Source organism: Argiope bruennichi, chromosome X1 (assembly GCF_947563725.1).
Source record: "Argiope bruennichi chromosome X1, qqArgBrue1.1, whole genome shotgun sequence".
Lineage (NCBI taxonomy): Eukaryota > Metazoa > Arthropoda > Arachnida > Araneae > Araneidae > Argiope > Argiope bruennichi.
The window spans coordinates 45,375,018-45,396,093 of NC_079162.1; the positions used below are offsets into that span (position 1 = coordinate 45,375,018).

Below are 21,076 nucleotides of genomic sequence, written 5' to 3' on the forward strand. Positions count from 1 at the left end.
TCTTCCATCCAAAAAAAAAAATAATAATTTGAAAAAAATATTAACAATTAATTTCTTGTTTGCACTAACTAGCAGTTCAAATGCAATGTTGAGAATTCTTTCTCAACAGAGGAAGGCATATTTTATTTATATGGAAGTCTTAAATACTTAGCTCACACTGCAAGGGTTGGTTGAATGTTGACAACTTTTCCATAATTTACTCTTTAATATCTAGTTAATATAATTACAAATTAATACCCTAAAACAATTTTTGACAGATAGCACATACCTTAATTGTACCAAATGTTTTAATCACTAACTCTAGAATCGGGTCTGAAATTTCGTATACTATATTTGAATGTAAGAAACAACATGAAATTAAACATTTCTTTTTACTTCATCAGGGCACTGTAAAGTGAGATGCTAAAAAGTTAGAAATCAATTTAGTATTTACTGAAATTCTTTATTTACAAAGTTTAACATAGTTATAACTCACACAATCAAAAAATTTAAACACAGTATATATAGGAGAATGTGAAAGAAATATTCAGAAATTCAAAATAAATTAAATTTTAACAAATTTGTATTTCAAGATTGTAATTAAAAAAAATAAAGCACAATAAAAGAAGCTATGACAAATGCTAAAACATTTTATTATCCTTCCACAAATGTTTGGCAACACTATTTTTCCCTCAAAATTAGTCTAACTGCAAACAGTAAAGGCATCCTTGATTTGGAAGCAATTAATATCATATATGGTTAAAAATATAGAAAAACAATATAGAACAGTACTGTTGAAAAAATAAAAGTGCATTTCAAGCTAGGATTATTTTGGAAAAGAGCTCCAGCCGTAGCAACAATTCAGATTTTGAATTAAATTTCCAAGTCAAACATCAATGATAATTTATTTAGCGTGTTATTAATTATAGATTTTTGAGATTAACTTTTTGACAAACTTAACATCTTAGCTATGAAAATCAGAAAATTTTCATAATTTATACGCTAAACAAATCTTCAAATATGAAACAGTCTCTGGTCAAAACATATATGAAGTTAAGTGTCTAGCAATGTCATATAAAAAGACAATGTACCATTTAAAACAAGCTGCATATTACAAATATGCTTACAAAAATGGATAACATTTACAAAATTTTAAAAGAATATGGACTTTCAAATATTTAAATAACTCAGGTACTGACTAGGAAATCTGAACTACCCGAGTAAAACAAATACAACAGCGAACAGGAAAATGTGATATAATGTTTTCACCATCCAATTACTGTTGCCTAGATTTTTATGCTGCAAAGAATTGTAAAAATACTTATGGCAACTTCAAAAATTAGATAATATTCATTTCATTTCATTTTACACTTAAAAGCAATAAAAAAATTTTATAATTATACGATTAATTTAAGAAATGTCATTACAGGTTTAAGTTTAAAATATAAGAACAATTTTAAAACGATTAAACAATATATTTATGATCCTTAATAATGAATAAAAAAGGATGCTCATCAATTAAGATAAAACAGATTATACAGAGTACACATTAAAAAATTTGATAGCATTATTTAAAATAAACTACATTAAAATCAGAAAAATATTCTAATAAATAAAAAATTTCCTTACATAAGGCTTTAAAATTGTTTTGAAGATTATTAAAACTGTTGCTCAGGGAAGACTTTATTTACACAACTTGTGTTTAATTACAGTGATAACGTGAAAAATCATGAAAAAGAAAAGGATTAAAGTAAGACACTTAGGTTTAAAGGATTGTGTTTTATTCAACTTACAACAGATAGTAAATACATATACAAGGAGTTGCTGACAGATGGAATATGATTTCAATAATGCACTTAAAAATACTTCGGGCTAAAAACAAGTTAATTGTTGATATATATAGTTAAACCAAGTGCAGTAAATAAAGTTACTTTACCTAAATAAAAAAAAATAAAAGCCTAAGGGCATTATAGTGACCTTAATATAAACTAGTATGCTTCCACTTAAAAAGAAAAATCATCAGATGAGGGTCAATATATATACATATATATTATATTATATATATATATATATACACACCAGAGCTACCTCCCTGAAATTTCAAATATTGGACAAGATGAAATGATGCAATGATTTCATTTTTGCAGATAAATAATGTCTCGATTTAATGTCACTGTGATCAAACCCTGACTTCCCATGATAGAATAAAAATAGTTTTGAATCATCAGGGAGGTATCATGAAAGAGTAGAGGTTCAAGCGGAAGTGAATGATTGCTGACTGCGAATATGCATACATATAAATAATGTGTATGTATGTATTATGTATATATATTTATTTTCATTTATTTATATTTATATACACAAATGCACCAGAATGATACAAGAGTAATATCTCACTCATTTGTATCTAAATTAGACTGAGGAAAATTATTGTCGAACACATACTATGTCTCTACATCATGATAGGTCTATAACATACATTATTATGGAAATATGAAATTGCATAGATGTTCCCACTGATGAAGCAATAAATACTTATATTGCGATACATTATATACAAAATGACCCATGACTTCTACTCTACAGCCAATCATTTTTCTTTCAAATTTCAGAAAAACTATTTGTCAACTGCCATTTTCAGGATTATTTCTTAAAGGCAAATCTAAAATTCAAATAGCCCTTTTTATACAAGACTTTAATAAATAGACAATTTTTAAGATGCACATAATTATGCATCCAAAAAAATTTCAGAAAATGGCAGAAGAGTAGAAATTTTCACATAATATATTATGTTATAACATATTTTCGTCAATGGCTAGCAACAGGACTCTGTTCAACACACACACCAACCATTGGCGATTCATCTCTGTCTGATGATTGCTTTTGTGATACTATATCAGGCAATATTACAGTGGAAGGCTGAGAGGTGGGTGTTGCTGACGGATGTAATCCCATTTGAGAAAGATTTGTGCCAAGATATGAAGGAACTGTTGTTTGCCCACTATATACTGTTCCTGTATAAAGTACTGGCTGGTAACTCCCAAGTTGCATACTAAGGGAAGTCTGTGTACAATCTATTGCTCTGAAAAGGTTATTGCTTGAATTCATGTCCATTGGCATTAGTTGGGAAGACACAGCTGATGAGGAAGAACATGCTTGGCTTCGATTACTGGATACAACACTAAAAGTTGATGGTGGCTGGAAAGACTGGAGGGGATCAAAACCAACTGCTCCAACAACATGTGATGAGGGAACATTTGCATGATTAGGAGCATTTGACTGTGTTGGTGGAGGATGAAGGTGCCTTCGATAGGAATGGTTGTGGCTATGAAGATGAGAATATCCTGCGCGACTAGTAGGAGCACTAGAATGGGTGTGTTGCCCTACAGTAACTGTTCCTGTAGCATTAGCAACATTAGGAGTAACTGTCACTGGAGCACTTGCAACTCCCAAAGAACTCCATGCATGAATTTTTTGTGAGGAACGAAATATACCAGCACCGCTAATGCTTGTTATTGGGCTCTCGCACTCCATTGCAGACAGAGCTGCTGTCGTAACTGATATATGAGCACCAAATTGCATACTATAAGAACCAGTTTGTGTATAACTATGTTGCAGCTGACCATAAGAATGTTGATGGGTTGGATCAGATCTTGCACGCCCTGTTTGAGGAGGTGCTGATGATGCTGTGAAAAAAATATATATACATATTATAATACAGCCTAAACAAATGAATTTTACACAAATAGCTGTGAAATTGCAAAATATTTTTCTTTTAAAAGCAATGCATATGGCAAAAGATATATTAAAACAATTAGCAAGTAATTCTAAATTAGAGAACTGAATCAGAATCTAAGACGACACAAGCATTTCATATCATAATTAGAAAATTATGCATGTCTAAGCAAGAATTTATCATCTGGACATAAAATTTTTGCAATCAGATTTTGCTTTATAAGTTTTACTTTTTTAAAATTTAAGAAATAAACATGTTTCAAAAGAATTTTGGAAAGATATTCATTATGTAGCTAATTAATCTCCAAAATCACAATTAGCTGTTAAATTAAAATTGTCGAGAATTATCTTGTGGCATTTACTCAACTGAATTAAGGGAAGCAGCGCTTCAGCAACAAATGTTTCAGAAATAGCATTGCAATCCTTTTTTTTTTTTTTTTTTTTTTTTTTGGCACAACAGATTAATTGTGTAAAGAGACAAAAGGGGGTAGGAAAAAACAAATACACCAGAACATGCCTCATACAGAATCCTTGATATTCCTATCAGTATTTCTGGCTTTCTAGCCAAAAGTGAGTTCATTTTTATTTCACTATATTTTTTTATTCACTATTTCACGTTCTCAGCATGTCGCCTTTCAAACGGCTATGTCAAGTGTATGCTCATAAATATTCTTCCTCACACCAACTATGTGATATTTCAAAACTCATGTAAATTTACACACAGCAAAGAAGAAGAGAAATACCTTTTTTTATATTGAACTAGAAATTTATAGACACAAAAGTGTAATTTTCCCATTTGTAATTAAACCTTGCATTAATAAATTATATGATTATTATACATATTAAACATTTGTGACTGCATCAATTTGCTACAGAACTCCCACAAGGCCACTGATTATCAGGATCTATTATTGTATTTATTGAAATCACTTCAAATTTTTAAATTAAAAATAAAACAATAATAAGCGATAAATAAACTTTAAAAAAAATCAGCAAATTAATTTTTTTCCTGCATCAGCAGTTAATATAGCATTAAATTAGAAGCAGGTAAATTTATAATCAAATTCTTTAGTAGAACTGAACATAGCAAACACTGCAATGGAAGAAACTTTATTTAAAATAATTATTAACATATAAATATTGCTTTCCTGCTCTCGTTCAACCTTTCAAAATAAAATTAATCACTATTACATAAAACTGTGAAACACATTAAGGCTAAAAGTTGGCTTATCTTACAAATATTACAGTGGCAATAAGTAACAAAATCCATTTCCTTACTTTAAGCTACAGAAGTTCGGAAGGGGGGGGGACAATTCTAAAGATCTCAAATATACTTACTCTAAGTACATATTCATTCGAATGAAAAAATAATGCATAATTATTTCAAGTTTTTCACTTCATACATACATTTCATCAAACAATCAACAAGAGATTTTAAGCCTTTGACATTAAAAATGGGAATTTCTCGTATATATAAAATGAAATTATAATTTTATTGCCCATTCCAACTTTCATTACTTCCTTTTATCTAGGATAAAAAGAAAACTTACACTTCTCCCAAAATTATCTAACAATTAAGAATATTAATATCCTTCTAAAAGTTTTAATCAGTCAATTAAAAAAATTACCGTAGGCATAAAATTATATTTTAAAAATGTATTTGTCAGATCTCAGTATAGAAGTCGCACCCAATAACACTAGTTTCTAAAACAACAGCCTTCTTTTGAATTTCGCAGAATTTGGAGGCAAGAGAAAATTTATCCATTTCTACATTTCCAATTTTACAGAAGGAGGTTTAATGGAGGTTAGAATAACCACTGAATCAAAAGCTTTACTGCAAATTTTTCTTAGTATGTTTAGATGATATTAATAGCCCCAGAAAATTCTGATAACTTTGCCAAATCAAAAAAATTAAAAATTTCTACAACCACTAACATTCAACCACATTTTATAATGCACTTACTTAAATAAATCCCTTTCAAATTTAAAATTATTGAAAGTTTTGAAAATAACAAGGAGAGGAATTTATAAAATTCCTTTGCAAAAAAATTGTAAGAAATCGCATAAATTTATAAGCTGCCATTCTGAACATTTTGCTTTATTAAGTGAAATAACCCTAAGAATTTAAAAATAAAATCGATTATTCTAAAACATCATTCAGCAAAGAAAATAAGCAGATTCCTGTGAAGAGCAGAAATATGCAAAATTACTTACAAGAGCTGCCAGAACTTGACCCAGTACCTGCTGCACATTGTCCTGTATTAGAAATAGTGCCCTGTTCCATTGCTGGACTTGTGCTTGCACTATGGGTAGTATTAGTGCTTTCATCACTTGTCCGTTTAAAAAAGCTGTGCTGTAAGGCATGATAAGGAGTGATTCTGGTTTTAGGGTCATAATCAAGCATTCGGAGAAGTAAGTCTTTGAATTTGAGGTAGTCAGACACAGAATGTCCAGTTTCACCTAATCTTCTTCCTCCTGGACCTCCAGTTTCAACACCAAGTATGTCATGGAGTTTCCTCGTTCCTGGCGATTTATACTAAAAGAGAAGCAAAACAAATATAATAAGTGAAGAGAAACATTCGGCATAAAACAATCAATCACTAAAATCTAACTGCAATTTACGATCTAGGACAAATGAATTCAATATCTTTAGACAGTAAAGAGCATGCATGTGCAAGAAAAACATTGAATAAAAACATAAAACCATTAAGGGATAGTGCAAACATTCTTTTTCAAAACATAATTTTCAATGAATGCTTAATTTTGAATTTCCAATTCATAAAAACATTTTTCTTTGTCTATAAAGCAAAATTCCAAGAGAATTCATATTATGAAGTCTATGTCTAGGCACTTCATTACACCCTAGATTTTTAACAAATTGTCAGCTGAACTCAAACCCACCCCAAGGAATATTTTTCATGTCCTCATTACCTTCCCAAATGAATAGAACAAAAGGAAGGGGGGAATACTGTTTTGAAAGTATTATTAAACTACAAAAATACAGATTGTTAGTTTAAAGTATAGGTGTAATACACAGAGGACAAAAATTTTACATGACATATATCACTGATTCTTGCAAATTTCATAAAAAAGGGTGTTTAATTTTTAACCCTTTTCTTTGCACAATTATGCATATTTGCACCATTGAAATTTTTGTCAATTCTTTATGCAATATTGAATAGTTCTACAATTAATACAACAATACATGTTTAATATCTTTGACTTCATATATTTGGATAATTAAAACAATTTTAACAAAAATATAAATGTAACAAGATATTTTTATCGACTTCCGCTTTGTTCCTATTTAATATATAAAACATTACACAAATGAAATGAAATTATAAAAAGATTTTACTCTATAAATTTAAACATCTATATATATAAACAATAGAAAATAATTTTCTTTGTCAATTAATAGAAGCGTTTTATGGCAAAACTCAAAAAATATTCACATATTTTTATTTGTTTGTTTTTAGTATTATTAAAAATAAAATCCATTATTCCGGATTTCGTTTTTTTTTCCAGTTTTATATTGTCATAACCTGCTGATGATTTACATATCCTATTATATAATAAATTCATTATTAACAAAATATTTATTTCATTCTAGCATTTACATAGCAATATGTGGTTATATTAATAACCATTCTTATATAGTCAAAACAAAAAATTTCAAAATTCAGGTCCATAACTGTAAAAATTCAAATGATTCATTAAATAATATTTGAAAATTTCATTTCCATGAATTTATTTCGTAATAGGTGGCATGATAACTAACAATGGTATTATCTTGTGTAATTGAGTCAACAACTGGATACATCTAAATGGAATTTAATCTGAAATTTTGGATAAATGAATTAAGGAAAATAAGTAAATATTCCATCCCTTCAAATATCAATTAAATACAGTACAGAAAAAGACATGCAGATTTAAAAAATGAGGCCGACAGCACACAGGACAATATGTATTATGTATAACATTCACATATATGCGCACGCACATGTATTTCTATAAAAGGTGGCAAAGAATTATGGATGTAAGGGGCAATTATTAAAAGCAGACAGGTATTTGATGAAAAAAAAATCTGCAATTACCAAGAGATTATATATCCTATGATACTCATTTTAAATTTTATGCAGCTAGAAATTAAGGTATGATACACTTTAATTTTTTTAAATTTTATATAATTTAATTAACAATTACTTTTAGATTGATTACCATGAACAATTTTTCCAAATGTGTATTTAAATATACAATAAAAATCATGTGTACATAATTAATAATCTCAATGATGTTTATTAAGAGGGATTTTACAAATATTTTACTTGAAATTTCAACAAAACCCTACACCATAAAAAGAATAGCAGAATTTTTTTTTATATTTAAATAAATACACTGAATGAAAATAATAATGGAAACAGCACAAACTGTAAAGTAAATTTCATTTCTCCCTACCTTCTTTCTATCTTTAGTTTTCTTAAGGACATATGTACCATCTGGTAGACGATCAAAATACTTTCGAGTCTTGTGGGCAATATCTAAAATGTATTTTGGTGGCATTCCTATTACTTCCACTATTTTATTCATTTGATCCACCTAAAATTGATAAAATGTACTGTAATAATTGTTAACAGTACTATACATATCTGCTAAATGTACTATAATTGCATTTTTACAATTTTATGATAAAAATATTCAAAAGGTATGCCTATTAATAGCACAATTATTAATGACAAAATATAAAGATGATTAAAATAAAAATTACTACTCATGAATAATGATTTTATTTTACATACATTAAATATCTATAGGTATTCTTATTTTATTAATTAGTAGTAAGAGAGAATTTTCGAAAACTCTACTATGATACAAAAAACAGCTTTCTATGTTTTAAATAACAAGTCGCCTTTGACAATCAGCTTATTCACCCAGTATGACGTTACAGAATGTTAAATGATTCACACAGAATGCATAAATATATTTTTAAATTTCATATTGTTATTTGATATAACTGAAAAGCATTAATCCAATTGAATCATTTTCTTGCAAATTAACAAGTGTATATACAAATAAATAAAAACGGGAGTGAAAATTCTACTGTGAAGATAATAATAATATACTCAAAGCACATGATCAAATGGTTTAATGGATGAGTTTTAATTCATCATAATATTTACAAACATTGTATCAAACTGAATTAAAGGGTAAATTGTTAGGAAATGAAATTGATTTCATTAAAATCATAATTTTTTGAGTTCAGAAATAATATTAAGACAATTTTTGTAAAATTATTTTGGAAGAAACGAACATCGATTTCCATAGGCATGTTATAACTATTACCCATCTGGCGACGGTTAAGTCTATTTTTGCGCTCGATTAAGTTTTCTGTTTGAAGCATATTTCTTGATTTCTTTTTTCCTCTAATTAAATAAATTTTTTGTGACATGGTGAGCACTCTCCATAACACTTCTAATAATATCTTGCACCACTATTAATTACCTAAGCGAAGGGTTGAATTCAATTCAGCTGTAAAAACATTCAATGAAGCAGCCCGAAATTCGTACAATGGTTCATTTACATTTGACTATTGCTATTCGATAACAAGTAATAAGAAAGATTTCTATGCTATGTACGTATTAATAGAATTTTTTCTGGGGTGTTAACTTTTCTTCTGAGAATTTTACCTTCATTAGAGCAATAATTTCAAGGCAAATCTAACGATTTAACCTTCAAAAATTTGTCAAAGGATTGTCATATTAACTCTAAAAATACCCCGAATTCGATAAGGAGAGTCATAACTGCAAAGCAGCATTTTTAAATATACTAGATCCAGGAATGCTTCAGAAATTTTTTTAAAAATTGACATTTAGTACAAAAATTAAAAACTATCGGTAAGATGAATTAGTATAAAACAAATTTCTTTAAATCTTGCTTTTTCTAAAATTTTAATACAAGCATACAATATGACTGTAATTATTTCAACATCTGATACTAACCATGCACATATTCATCAATCGGAATATATATTAAATAGACGTTCAAATCTAACACATAACAATTTGCCAATATCAAACTTGATTGTAATTATCTATTCAATACTTTTTTACCTAAAAGAATGTTTATTTATAGCTATTATACAAAATAAAACAATGCAAGTTGAAAAATTTATTAAAAATTTCCATTCAATACATATATCCATTTAATAACATCATACAAGCTATAACATTAGATGTGTGGTGATTGTATTTCAGGCAATCACGAAGCAAACAAGGAAGATGTTGCATTCTCAATTAATACCTTATTTCAACCTTGAATGCAGCCTCCCATAATACTGCCACAATATAAATATAACCATCATGAACAATTCTTACATGCAAATTGAAGCATTGAGAAGTTCTATCACACCCATGGCAAAATATCAAAAATACAATTCAGACACTGATAAAAATAGTTCATAGAGTAAATAATTAATAATGAGCCTTGTGAATATAATGATTAAGAACTAGGTGAAAATAATAAAATATAAAAAAAGTAATAATAAAAGTGTGTATATATATATTCCTAAATATAATTATTTAGTAACATATGCATTTTTTAATCATTAATTTTTTTTAATCAATATTTTTTTAATATATAATTATAATTGATTATTAATAGCATAGTTAATAAATTTGGCTAATTATATTAAGCGCTAAACATGGATCAGAATATTATTGATCAAAAGAAAAACCATAATTTTACCATAAACATAGTATATTTTTCTTGCATCTTTAAAGTTTCCCAAGCATTTGTACAAATATCTCAACAAATAAAAGCGTTTATTATAAAAATTTCCACATAGTTAATAAATTTTCTAAAAATACATAATTTCAAAATTTTCCATAATATTTTCATTACTTATTTAAAAGACAGTTATTCTATCAGTTTTTCAAAACCAAAAATAAAGGACCGTAAAATTGAATAGCAATTTAATCTTCTATTAGAAATTAATAAATTAAAACATCCTAAATACAATAAAAATCACTTAAAAATCAAGATGATTACTTCATTTCCACCACTGAATAAAGGTTCCCCAGTATGCATTTCCACAAGTATACATCCTAAACTCCACATGTCTATTGACATGTCATAGGCAATACCTAAAAGGACCTCTGGAGATCGATAAAACCTGCTTTGGATATATTGGTATATCTGAAAAAATTATGAAAATTCAGACTTTAGACATATAATAATAGTTCAGATAAACATGTATCTCTGAAAAGATCAATACAAATATACTGAAAATACATCAAGAATCCTTTACTCTTATTTTCAGTCATGTGTTGGAATTGAAATGGCTGTAATTTAAAAAAAATCAAAAATAATATTGTCATTAGAAAAATTATTAAGGTGTTACCTTGAATTTCTGTAGTTATGATATTATTAAGGAAGCGTCAAGGATTATATTACCTTTTTTTTTTTTAAACTCAAGCAAATACTACAAACTATAGTGCATTTTCCTTCAAAGTCAGAAAAATCAAAAAATGATTATAACTCTTACAGCAAATTGAAATCCTGATATCCAAGATTCAAAAATTTCGGCTGTTATAAACACTAGTTTTTTAGCCAAAATAATTTGTTGGTTTCATTTTCATATACCTCCGGGATTGTCAAAATAAAAAGAAAAAATTTATATGAAGTAGAAACATAAGTTTAAAAAAAAAAAAAAGAAAGAAAGAAAAGAAATACCTGGCATACAAATACAAAGATTTCAAGTAAACAGTGGTAAATGTACTTTTTAAATAAATGAATTTAAATATACTGAATGTAACAAATTAAAAAATAAAACAGTTTTCAACTTTTTACATAAATATAAATTACAATAACAAGTGTTTTCATAAATCTAACTTGACTTTTGATAAACTCTCCAAGTTTATCAAACATCAATAATTCTCAAGTAATATAAATAATGCTGCCTTAATGACTAATTAGCATTAATAATACATGTTTGCCTAGTAGATACCTCACGTATATAAAAGATGAAGAGTTGTCATTCTTCATAATCACAAGTTTTAGTCTCAACAATAATAAGAGACAGAGGTCTTTTAATATTCACTAATGAAAGCAAATAGTCACTACCCACTGCAAATATTCATAAACTGCCCTCTAATAACTTTTTTTTTCAGATATGTATTTCAATACTCGATGTTCTAAGTTCATGAGCATCTAGAATAACACTCATATCACTATGATTAAAAATTAAGTCATTTCTTATTCATATCTTAATTAACAATAATCAAGTAAGTATTAGATGATTTATTTTCTCTAATTTCTAATTAGATGGCACGATCTATTATGGGAATTTTTTGTTGTTTTGATTCAAATAAGAATTTATTGTATTCTACATAATTTTTGTGCTGAATTATAACATTTGTGAATGGCTTAACTGATGCTTAATTGTGTTCGATGTACATACACATAAAACCAAATCTTCAGTTTGGTGCAGTCGATGTGTAAGAATGAAATCTTCTACACTTTACCACGTATGCAAAATTTAATATACAAGCATCTGCACTGCATTCAACACGTATGGACATTATCGCTTGATTTTTCATCCCTTGATGCGCCATGCGAAGGGTTTTAAAAAATAAATCATTCGTTTAACTGAATAAAAGTGCAAAATTATGACGAACTGACAGTTCTGGATTTAGTGAAAAATTATTAATATGCACAAAAGAGTCTAATTTAAAAGGACGTTTGTTTAATAATAAATCAGACAAAAGATCTACGATGAAACAACTATGCTGTCAAATAAAAGCAGCTGTCAAAATGATAAATATTTTTTGATATTTTCTTATAAAAGTATACATTTTGAATAAATAGCTATTCATTTCTGCTAACAAAAACTATCAGTTTTAAAATAAGCAAAATATTTCTTCCTGCTCAGTTGAAAAAGTGTTTTTTTGAATATATGCTGCAAAAAATTCTCCTTCATAATTGACAAAAGTGGTCGATATCTTAGCAATAATCCGGACAAGTTAAACAGATACAGTCTGTATCAGAGATGGAACATGCAGATGAGAGTTGTCGGACTATAAAGAGCCATTATTATTTAATTTTTAACAGTTGATATTTGATATTTTTTAAATAAAATTTTCCATTTAAACACAAAATTTCTCCTAATGAAAATTAAACAGGAACGTGGCTTTTTTCCCCCCTCCCCAGAAAGAGTAACTTTTTACATTGGTCTTAAAAAGCAGATATCACTACTTATTATTAGGTTGACCTGCCATCAAATATGGAACCTGTGATTTACTCACAAAACTACATACATTATTTCATGTCTTTGTCATTTGCAATACTGAAAACTATTTTTTAAAGTATAATTCAATTTGATTGTTTCTCTATCTATCTCTTTCATTTTAATAATGTTTTTGTATGCAAGTGACATTTCAATTGACTTAAAATATTAATTTGTAGAATGAAACTATTAAGAACAATAAAATGCAAATTTCAGGTTAATTTTGACTGAATTAATTTAGTGCAGTTATCACTGAAATAGTCAAAACTTTTCATTTTTTATTTGCCCATTTTTTACTGATTTCCTAAAGCAAAAACTTCAAATGATTTAACTTTTATTTCAAAAGGATTGAAAAATTCACTCAGTAAATGGGGTAATAAAGTAAAATCCGTCAATTTAACAAGTCTATCGGTCAAATATCATTTTAAACCGTCTAGGTACTTGTTAATTGTATCCAAGTATATTTTTCAGAAATCACAAATGGTAGACTCTGGATATAAAGTTGGAAAATAGAAAACCTTAAAAAGCAATCGGGGGTTTTTTTTGTCAAACTATTTTTTTAAACTTAACTTGAAACTTAAAACACTCCTTGAAAAACTTGATTTATGAGCATCTACGAAACAATACATTGTCTAATTAACATCTACAAAGATCACGATGAATGCTATAGTATTTTCATTTCATTTTACATAAATGATATTGAACTATATTCTATTTTATATGAAATGAATTCATACAGCATTTTATTAGCTTCAAAATTCCCAATTAGTGTACTCTACATACTTTATCCGAAAAGTGTTAGTCCCTTTTGCAAATTAAATACTCTGAAACTCTGTTCACAAAAAATATTTATAATTTCCACTATTTTAAGTATAGTAACCCTATAAACACCACAGTCATTAAATTTTATTCTAAATATATTCTAAATATTATTAAAATTTTTTATTCTAAATATTTTAAATTTTATTCTAAATTATGCAACAAAGAGAACCACTGTATACACTCCAAAGCAATGTATAGATAAGGACTTATCACATATACATGCAAAGAAATATACATGCAGATTTCAGGTACCTACCTCTCAAAAAGCTACATTTTTTAACTAGCTTATTTATTTAACAATCGGAATGTGTTTTTTATATGAATGCAATACTGAGAATTCAAGAGAAATTATAGCAATTTATTTTTAAAATATTCATACTAAACATAATCAAATGTAATGTTGTATGTAATAGTAATGTCTTCATATGAAAAAACAAAAGGAAATAGAATATGAAATATCTTCCACTATTAAATGATAATAGGTATACTTACTCTTTGACCAAGTTGGCAGGAGCTACCAAAATCCACAATTTTAATTGCACTTCTTTTAGGATTACAAAGAAGTATATTTTCAGGTTTTAAGTCACAGTGAATAATGTTCAGATCAGAACTAGACAAAAACATGAGAGCTGTACACATCTGCTGAGCAAATTTTCGAGTCAAGTTTAAGGACACTCCACGGAAGTTAGTGTTTCTGAGAAGATCATACAAATTGTAAGACAGCAATTCAAACACCAGGCACAAATGATTTCTCCACATGAAATGTCCTTTCAATTTCACTAAGAGAAAATTTAAATAATTAATAGATTGTTATAAAAAAAAAGTAGTAGTGTATGAAAACTTACTGCATGAAATAAAAAAAAAACATAATAAAGGCAAAAAAATATGTATCAAGAAATCAGTTGTCAAACTGCATAGAAAGAGTGGCAAATTAAATCCCTCAAAATAAACTTGGGAAAAATTACTACTATTCTTACTCAACAAGTCTGGTATATAACAGAGTCCGAATAAGCAGATCATACTCCTCACCCATAAATAAGCATATGAAGGAAAAATTCAACTTCTATTAGGAAATTCTTTAAATAAAATAAATATCTTATGATTTCTACATCTCAACTTGCCAAGATATTCATCTAAAAAAAATAGGTAGTTTTCTACAATGTATGTTGCTATAAATAAAATTCCAATAATACATAAGGATTATAGATATTCCATGCACACATATGTGATGAATTTGTTCAAATAAAAAAAATGATTACAGGAATTGCATTAAATCTTGATTGTGGTTATTAGTTCATTTTGTGTCTTTCTGATGAAGGAAATAAAGCATGTGTTAATTAAACATTTTATATCTAATCTTATATAAAACCACTATTTTCAAGTGTCAGGCTCCTCTTATTCACGAAATGCTCATAGGGGAGTTGTTTATAACATATTTAAATCTACAATCAAGAGGATTGCCACATGGCTTTTTACATGACTAATTTTGTAGTATCATACAAAGGATATGTTCAGGGGCTGAAATGAAACAAATTTAAAGGTACCAGCATTAAAGTTGTGCTAATTCTTTAAAAAGAATATAAGAGAATAACAATCAAATACTTCAAAAGATACTATATTTACATCACTGAAAATTAAAATTTTATTTTACAAGTTTTATGGTTATATACCTATTTTATCTTGACCCAGCAATTCAAAACTGTTATCACTTTCATGATTATTCATCATTTCAAGTAATTTCACTTCAATCTGAGCTTGATTAAGAAAAGGCTTTTTATTTTTGATTATTTTAATGGCAACATGGCACTGCTCTTCATGGTCATAGGCTTTCACAACCTGTAAAAACACAATATAAAAAATATATCAATACATATAAAAAAATTAAATAAATATGCAGTACACATACTATATCATTTGGCAAAGACAAGCTTTATAAAGGTACAAACAAATAGATGTAAGAAATAATAGTGAGAGAAAATTTGGTAATGATACATTAGTAATGCTTCTAAAGTAACTTATTCTTTTAATTTATGAACTAAATATTGCATATATCCAGGAAAAATATATTTTACAAATGGCACAAATAATAGGAATTTCTTTGTTTTAATGCCATGAAATTTTGCTATGAATAATATTAATTGTTGAACAATTACTGAATAAAATTTTAATTGCAAAAAACTGTCGATATTCTGCTTCAATAAATTACACAAAAAATAAATAATACTATTAATTTTTCAATTACTTCAGAAATATAATACTATTAATTTTTCAATTACTTCACAAATATAAGTTTATTTCAAAATGAAATAATTGTTTCAACATGACAAAAGAAAGAAAAAAATTAATAAAAAGTTACTTGTCCAAAAGATCCTTTTCCAATAAGAGAATCAATTTCATATCGATCAAGAAACTTTTCACCAGTTCGTATTATATAATCATGATTATCATCATCATAACCATCATTATACAATTTCTTCTCTTTCTTGTGACTTGTATCTTCACCTTGAGTCTGTTGTGCTCTTCGTTTCTTTTTTGCATAGTAAACCTTTTATGGAAAAAATGCCCAATTAATTTACTAAGAAATTTAAGCAAAATACATACAGCAGATATACAAACACAGCTTTCATTAAGTAAAATATATGAATTTATACATCAATTTTACAATGTCAGAAAACACTCCACATAGACTATTAAAAGTATTATTAAATATTCCAAGTAAGATAATCTTTAATGCAATGCTTTTCCCTTCCCTCTTTATATCTGCCCTAAGAACCAGATATGGCTATACTGATTCAAGCATAATAATATGTGAAATGAGTTAAAATTGCCAAAACATCTAAATACACATTGTGATACATAAAATATTTAATTAAAAAAAAGTTCTCAAAATAAATTGCTAAAAATGGCTATCAAGAAATCACATCAAGTTTAATATAGTAGATGATAATGAAATTAAAAATGTCAAATATGATATTCAAAAAAATTATTCACAAAAACAGCACTTTTAAAGTTTATACATAAGAAATAGATGTTATATCTATGACAACTGAATGTGGCATGACAAGAAAACAAGTCAAATTTAAAAAGACATCAAATTAAATAAGGTGGTAGTACAACTTAACAGTAAAAAAGAGAATTTATTTTTCATTTTATTGTTGTACATAAAAAAATTTATTTTCTGTTTTTGAAAAGGTGTTTCCTCTTGACAAGAAACGCAGTATTTCCATATATTTGATGGAAATAGCAACATGATATTTTAGTGCATCCTCATGATCTGAATCCGGTCATCACTTTTCTCTAACATAAGAATCAAAGTGTATCTGATGCACCTGAATCAGACAGTACCGATTTCATATCTTCTCATATCTAATTCAGATAAACATGCAGATCTTTTTTTTTTTAATTGTAGAATTAATTTTTCAAGCAATAAGTCAACCTTTAGATTTCTTTTTATGAACAAACTATTTTGATTATAGCTACTTGGCTTAAGAGAAGAAAGACAATGGTTGGTTATCATGATTAGTGGCTGCTTTATATTTTACATGCAATGAAACAGATTTTTTTTTTATTTTATTTATTTATTTTTTTTTTTTTTACATGAATTAAATTGGAGCTTGTAACTTTAAGGGGTGAAGATTTTCCAAAATTTGGAATCTTTTCCATAATCTCTTATTTTTATTCCTTGTAACTTACTTGGATTAAAAAAAAATTTTTTTAGTTTTTTGCTCTCTCACAGTAGCAGTTAAGAAATGTAAAATCATATAATTAATTGGCTGATGTTTTGCAGGCTTGAATGTCAAGTGCAAAAAAATCCTAATTACAAATTACTGGTAAGAAGGCTCTTAGTATTATTGAAAATTTCAAAGAACACCAAAATAACATAAGATGTTAATGTTTCTGTGTATAGATTCCTCTTTTGCTGGTAGATGCATAATTTGTGCAAGCTACTGACGTACAATAATCTCAAAGAGCTTAAGAAATCTGTTAAATTATCAGTTAGTTTTAGAAAACAATTCATTGCCTTTTATAGGATAAATAAAATAGAAACGAAATTAAATGTACACACTTACTTCATTTATGTGCTTATAAGTTTTTATAAGGTCTACACTGAGCTTTCTTAATGGAGCAAGGCTAGGATCACGACATTTATAAGGTGTCAGTGAATGGAGTGTAGCTAAGTCATTTTGGGAACTTTGAGCTCTAGAAGTTATTTCAGCAAGTTGATCAGGTGTCACGAGCTGACCATACATAGATGTTGACTGCTTTGTCTGATCACCTAAAACTGAAAAAGAAATAAATAAAACAGATTCCAATTCTTAGACAAATATTGTAATGAATAAGGAAGTAAATTCTCAGATAATTTAAAATGCAGTTCCCAAATGCTGCAAGATAAGATGAATATAAATAAAATGCAAAAATTTAACATTTACTAATAAATAATAATAATTTTATGAAAAAAAGAAATACAAAAATTTTTTAGGTTAACTTTTGTTTTGCAGTATAAATTACTTTTAACATGTTATTCAACAAACTTGCATACAAAAAGTAGTATCCTGCTATTTATAAAAATAACTGATCAAAACTACATTTTAACAATAAACATAAAAAACAAATAAACTAAACTAAATTTAATTAAACACATAAACAGGTGAAATATTTTTTTAAATCATTATTAAAAATTTTTAATAATAATTTTTAAAGGCATATATAAAATTTTAGTCACTTCAAAGAATGCTAGCTTATTCCAGTAATCAAATTCATTAATCGGCAATATCAAAATAATAGTATTTTTGAAAGTATAAATTTAAATCTAAAATTTGACGGAAAAAAAAAAGAGAAAAAAAAAGCAATTGAATAAAAACCTTGGAATACTGCCACAGACAAGAAACTGATGAAAATTTGTGTACTTCATAAGATTTGCTGAGAAATGTTAACCATGACACAGCAAATAATAATGTTATGAAGCATCATGATATCATTGATATGCATATTGAATTTAGAGATAGTGAAACACATAATAATAGAAGGTATTCCAAACTATTTGCCAATGCACTTAAATTTTTAACTTTCATGTGATTATGTGTGAAAGAAAATTTTAAAGTATTGTTTAATTTTTTGTTTCTAAAACATCAAATTTTTGCACTGTTATAGTTTAAAATAATTTACATGATACTAATTTAATATATTAACTACAGTATGGCATTCTGATCATAGCACACATTTGACTGAAAGTACTATGCAATACTTGGAAGTTGTAATGTAATTCCAACTAATAAATATACAGGTGGAGTTATGTGTTAAGAAGCTTAGAATTCCAGTACACAGAAGAGAGATCCTAAAACCTTGGTATGGCATGCCCCTGGACATATATGGAGGAATATTTTGGAATATACAAAAGTAACATTGGTAATAAAGGAAAACAAATTTTTTATATTATATTATATATATATATATATATGCGTGTGTGTGATTAAAATGGAAAAAATTAAATAAATAAATAAATAAAAGTTACAGAATTTTTTTCCCCGTGTTTGTGTTAACAGCAAAAGTTATGCAAGTCCGAAAGTCCATATGGCAACAGTGAAAGAAGAGTATCAAGAGCTCAGAATTAAAGCAATAATATTTTAAAAACTTTTCCAAACATAAAATTTATAAAAAGAAGTCTCATTTTGTATGCATATTATAAACATATATTTAGAAAGCATGATATAGACACAAGATTATACGTGCTTTCACTTGATTCTAATCTTACAAAATTCAGTTCGATGAAATCAAATAATATCAAACTAAACAATAAAGTAATCATCCACTTGAACAGTTAATTATCACGATGAATAGTTACCAATTTTTGCCATCAATTGATGGAAATTATTACAATGCTATTTTCATCTGTCTTGGCATTGAACTGTCCAAAAGATTTTTTTTTTAATGAATCTTATAAATATTATTATGTGGGTATGATTTTGAAGTTAATTTACACCCTTCACATTATTAATATGAATGTTGTGTGAAAGTTTAGTCAGGGAAGGAGTATGGCATGGGAAGTATGAGGTATTCAAAAATAATAAGACTAATCAAGGAATGCAAAAGGAAAATGCTGATATAGTACATACATTCACTTCTTATACACCAGGATTTTTCAGAAATCACAAGTAATTCAATTAATTTCAAAATAATTAAATTTAGAAAAATTTTATAGTCAGCAGCAACTTTAATCAATACTAACATATTTTCTGCATTCGAAACACTTGGTTAATTTTTCATACTGATACAATATTTACAACCAAAAAAATAAAACGTGGGAGCAAAAAACAACCAAACACAATTCTGTCAAGGGAAAAAAAAAATATATTATTCTGGTTAACCATTGGTTATAGTATTTTATCTTAAATCAAACTACCAACTATTTATACATCCCTTAAAGAAAGTTGAAGTTCTGTTTCATTTAAAAACAAAATTCAGACTAAACATATTTAATGAATACAATTATTATTGTCAAAAATTTAGCTAATTGGTTCTAAAATAATCAATAACCATATGTAACAATTTAAATAGGTAGGCAAAAATCTTCATATTTCCTTATACATATACTCACAATGAAAAACTCTTTTTCTCTTAACCAGTTTAGCGCATATTTCGTCCAAAGCTAAACGTTTTATTCGTTTACTCATTTTTATTTAGTAGATTGATTATATACGATCCCTTTAAATACTATTTATCATACAGAGTAAATGCTACGGCGGCAACAGAAGCGATATCAATTTGTCAAAAACAGCTATCAGTTACACAAATCGTCACTTTCCCGGCAGTACACAACTCAGGCCATTGATAAAATATCTCAAGGCACCCCCGCCCGCTCCTTCGAAGAAAACAAATGTTGGCCAGATTTTCCGCTCTTCAAACGTTACTATGAAGATTGTGAATGAGGTTGAACAGTGAATGAAAAAACAGTTTCTTATCCAGCCTCAATGAATCTTCAGCTGAGGAGCTTCTGATGGCGGCTGCAAGGATGAAATTGAATGCTTAAGCGACGTATCAGAAGTTCATTTGCGGCTTGTTTGGGTTCTGTTTTCATTGCCCCCCCCATTCAGTTTTTTAATTTTTTTTTCTTTCCTGTATCATATTTATACACTTTTATCAACAACTTACACCATGAACAAATAGCTAAGCATTAAATCGATATTTTTATATAAGGGGAGTGAGAAAAGCCAAGGTGAGGGTGAAAAATACCCAAAACAATTTGATTAATTCGTTTTC

General features: G+C 27.5%; 1 protein-coding gene across 1 annotated transcript in view; it reads right to left on the reverse strand.

Annotated features, from left to right (window-relative positions):
• Positions 1–609: 609 nt before the first annotated feature.
• Positions 610–21,076, reverse strand: part of LOC129958201 (dual specificity tyrosine-phosphorylation-regulated kinase 1B-like) — a 45,613-nt gene continuing 25,146 nt past the window's right edge. The window contains exons 2-9 of the mRNA XM_056070475.1: positions 17,890–18,101; positions 16,176–16,364; positions 15,490–15,655; positions 14,312–14,598; positions 10,762–10,908; positions 8,173–8,313; positions 5,929–6,250; positions 610–3,665 (exon numbers count right to left, since the gene is read on the reverse strand). Of these exons, the coding sequence (XP_055926450.1) occupies positions 2,788–3,665; positions 5,929–6,250; positions 8,173–8,313; positions 10,762–10,908; positions 14,312–14,598; positions 15,490–15,655; positions 16,176–16,364; positions 17,890–18,101 (2,342 nt within the window). The 3' untranslated portion in view covers positions 610–2,787. The remainder of the gene's footprint in view (positions 3,666–5,928; positions 6,251–8,172; positions 8,314–10,761; positions 10,909–14,311; positions 14,599–15,489; positions 15,656–16,175; positions 16,365–17,889; positions 18,102–21,076) is intronic.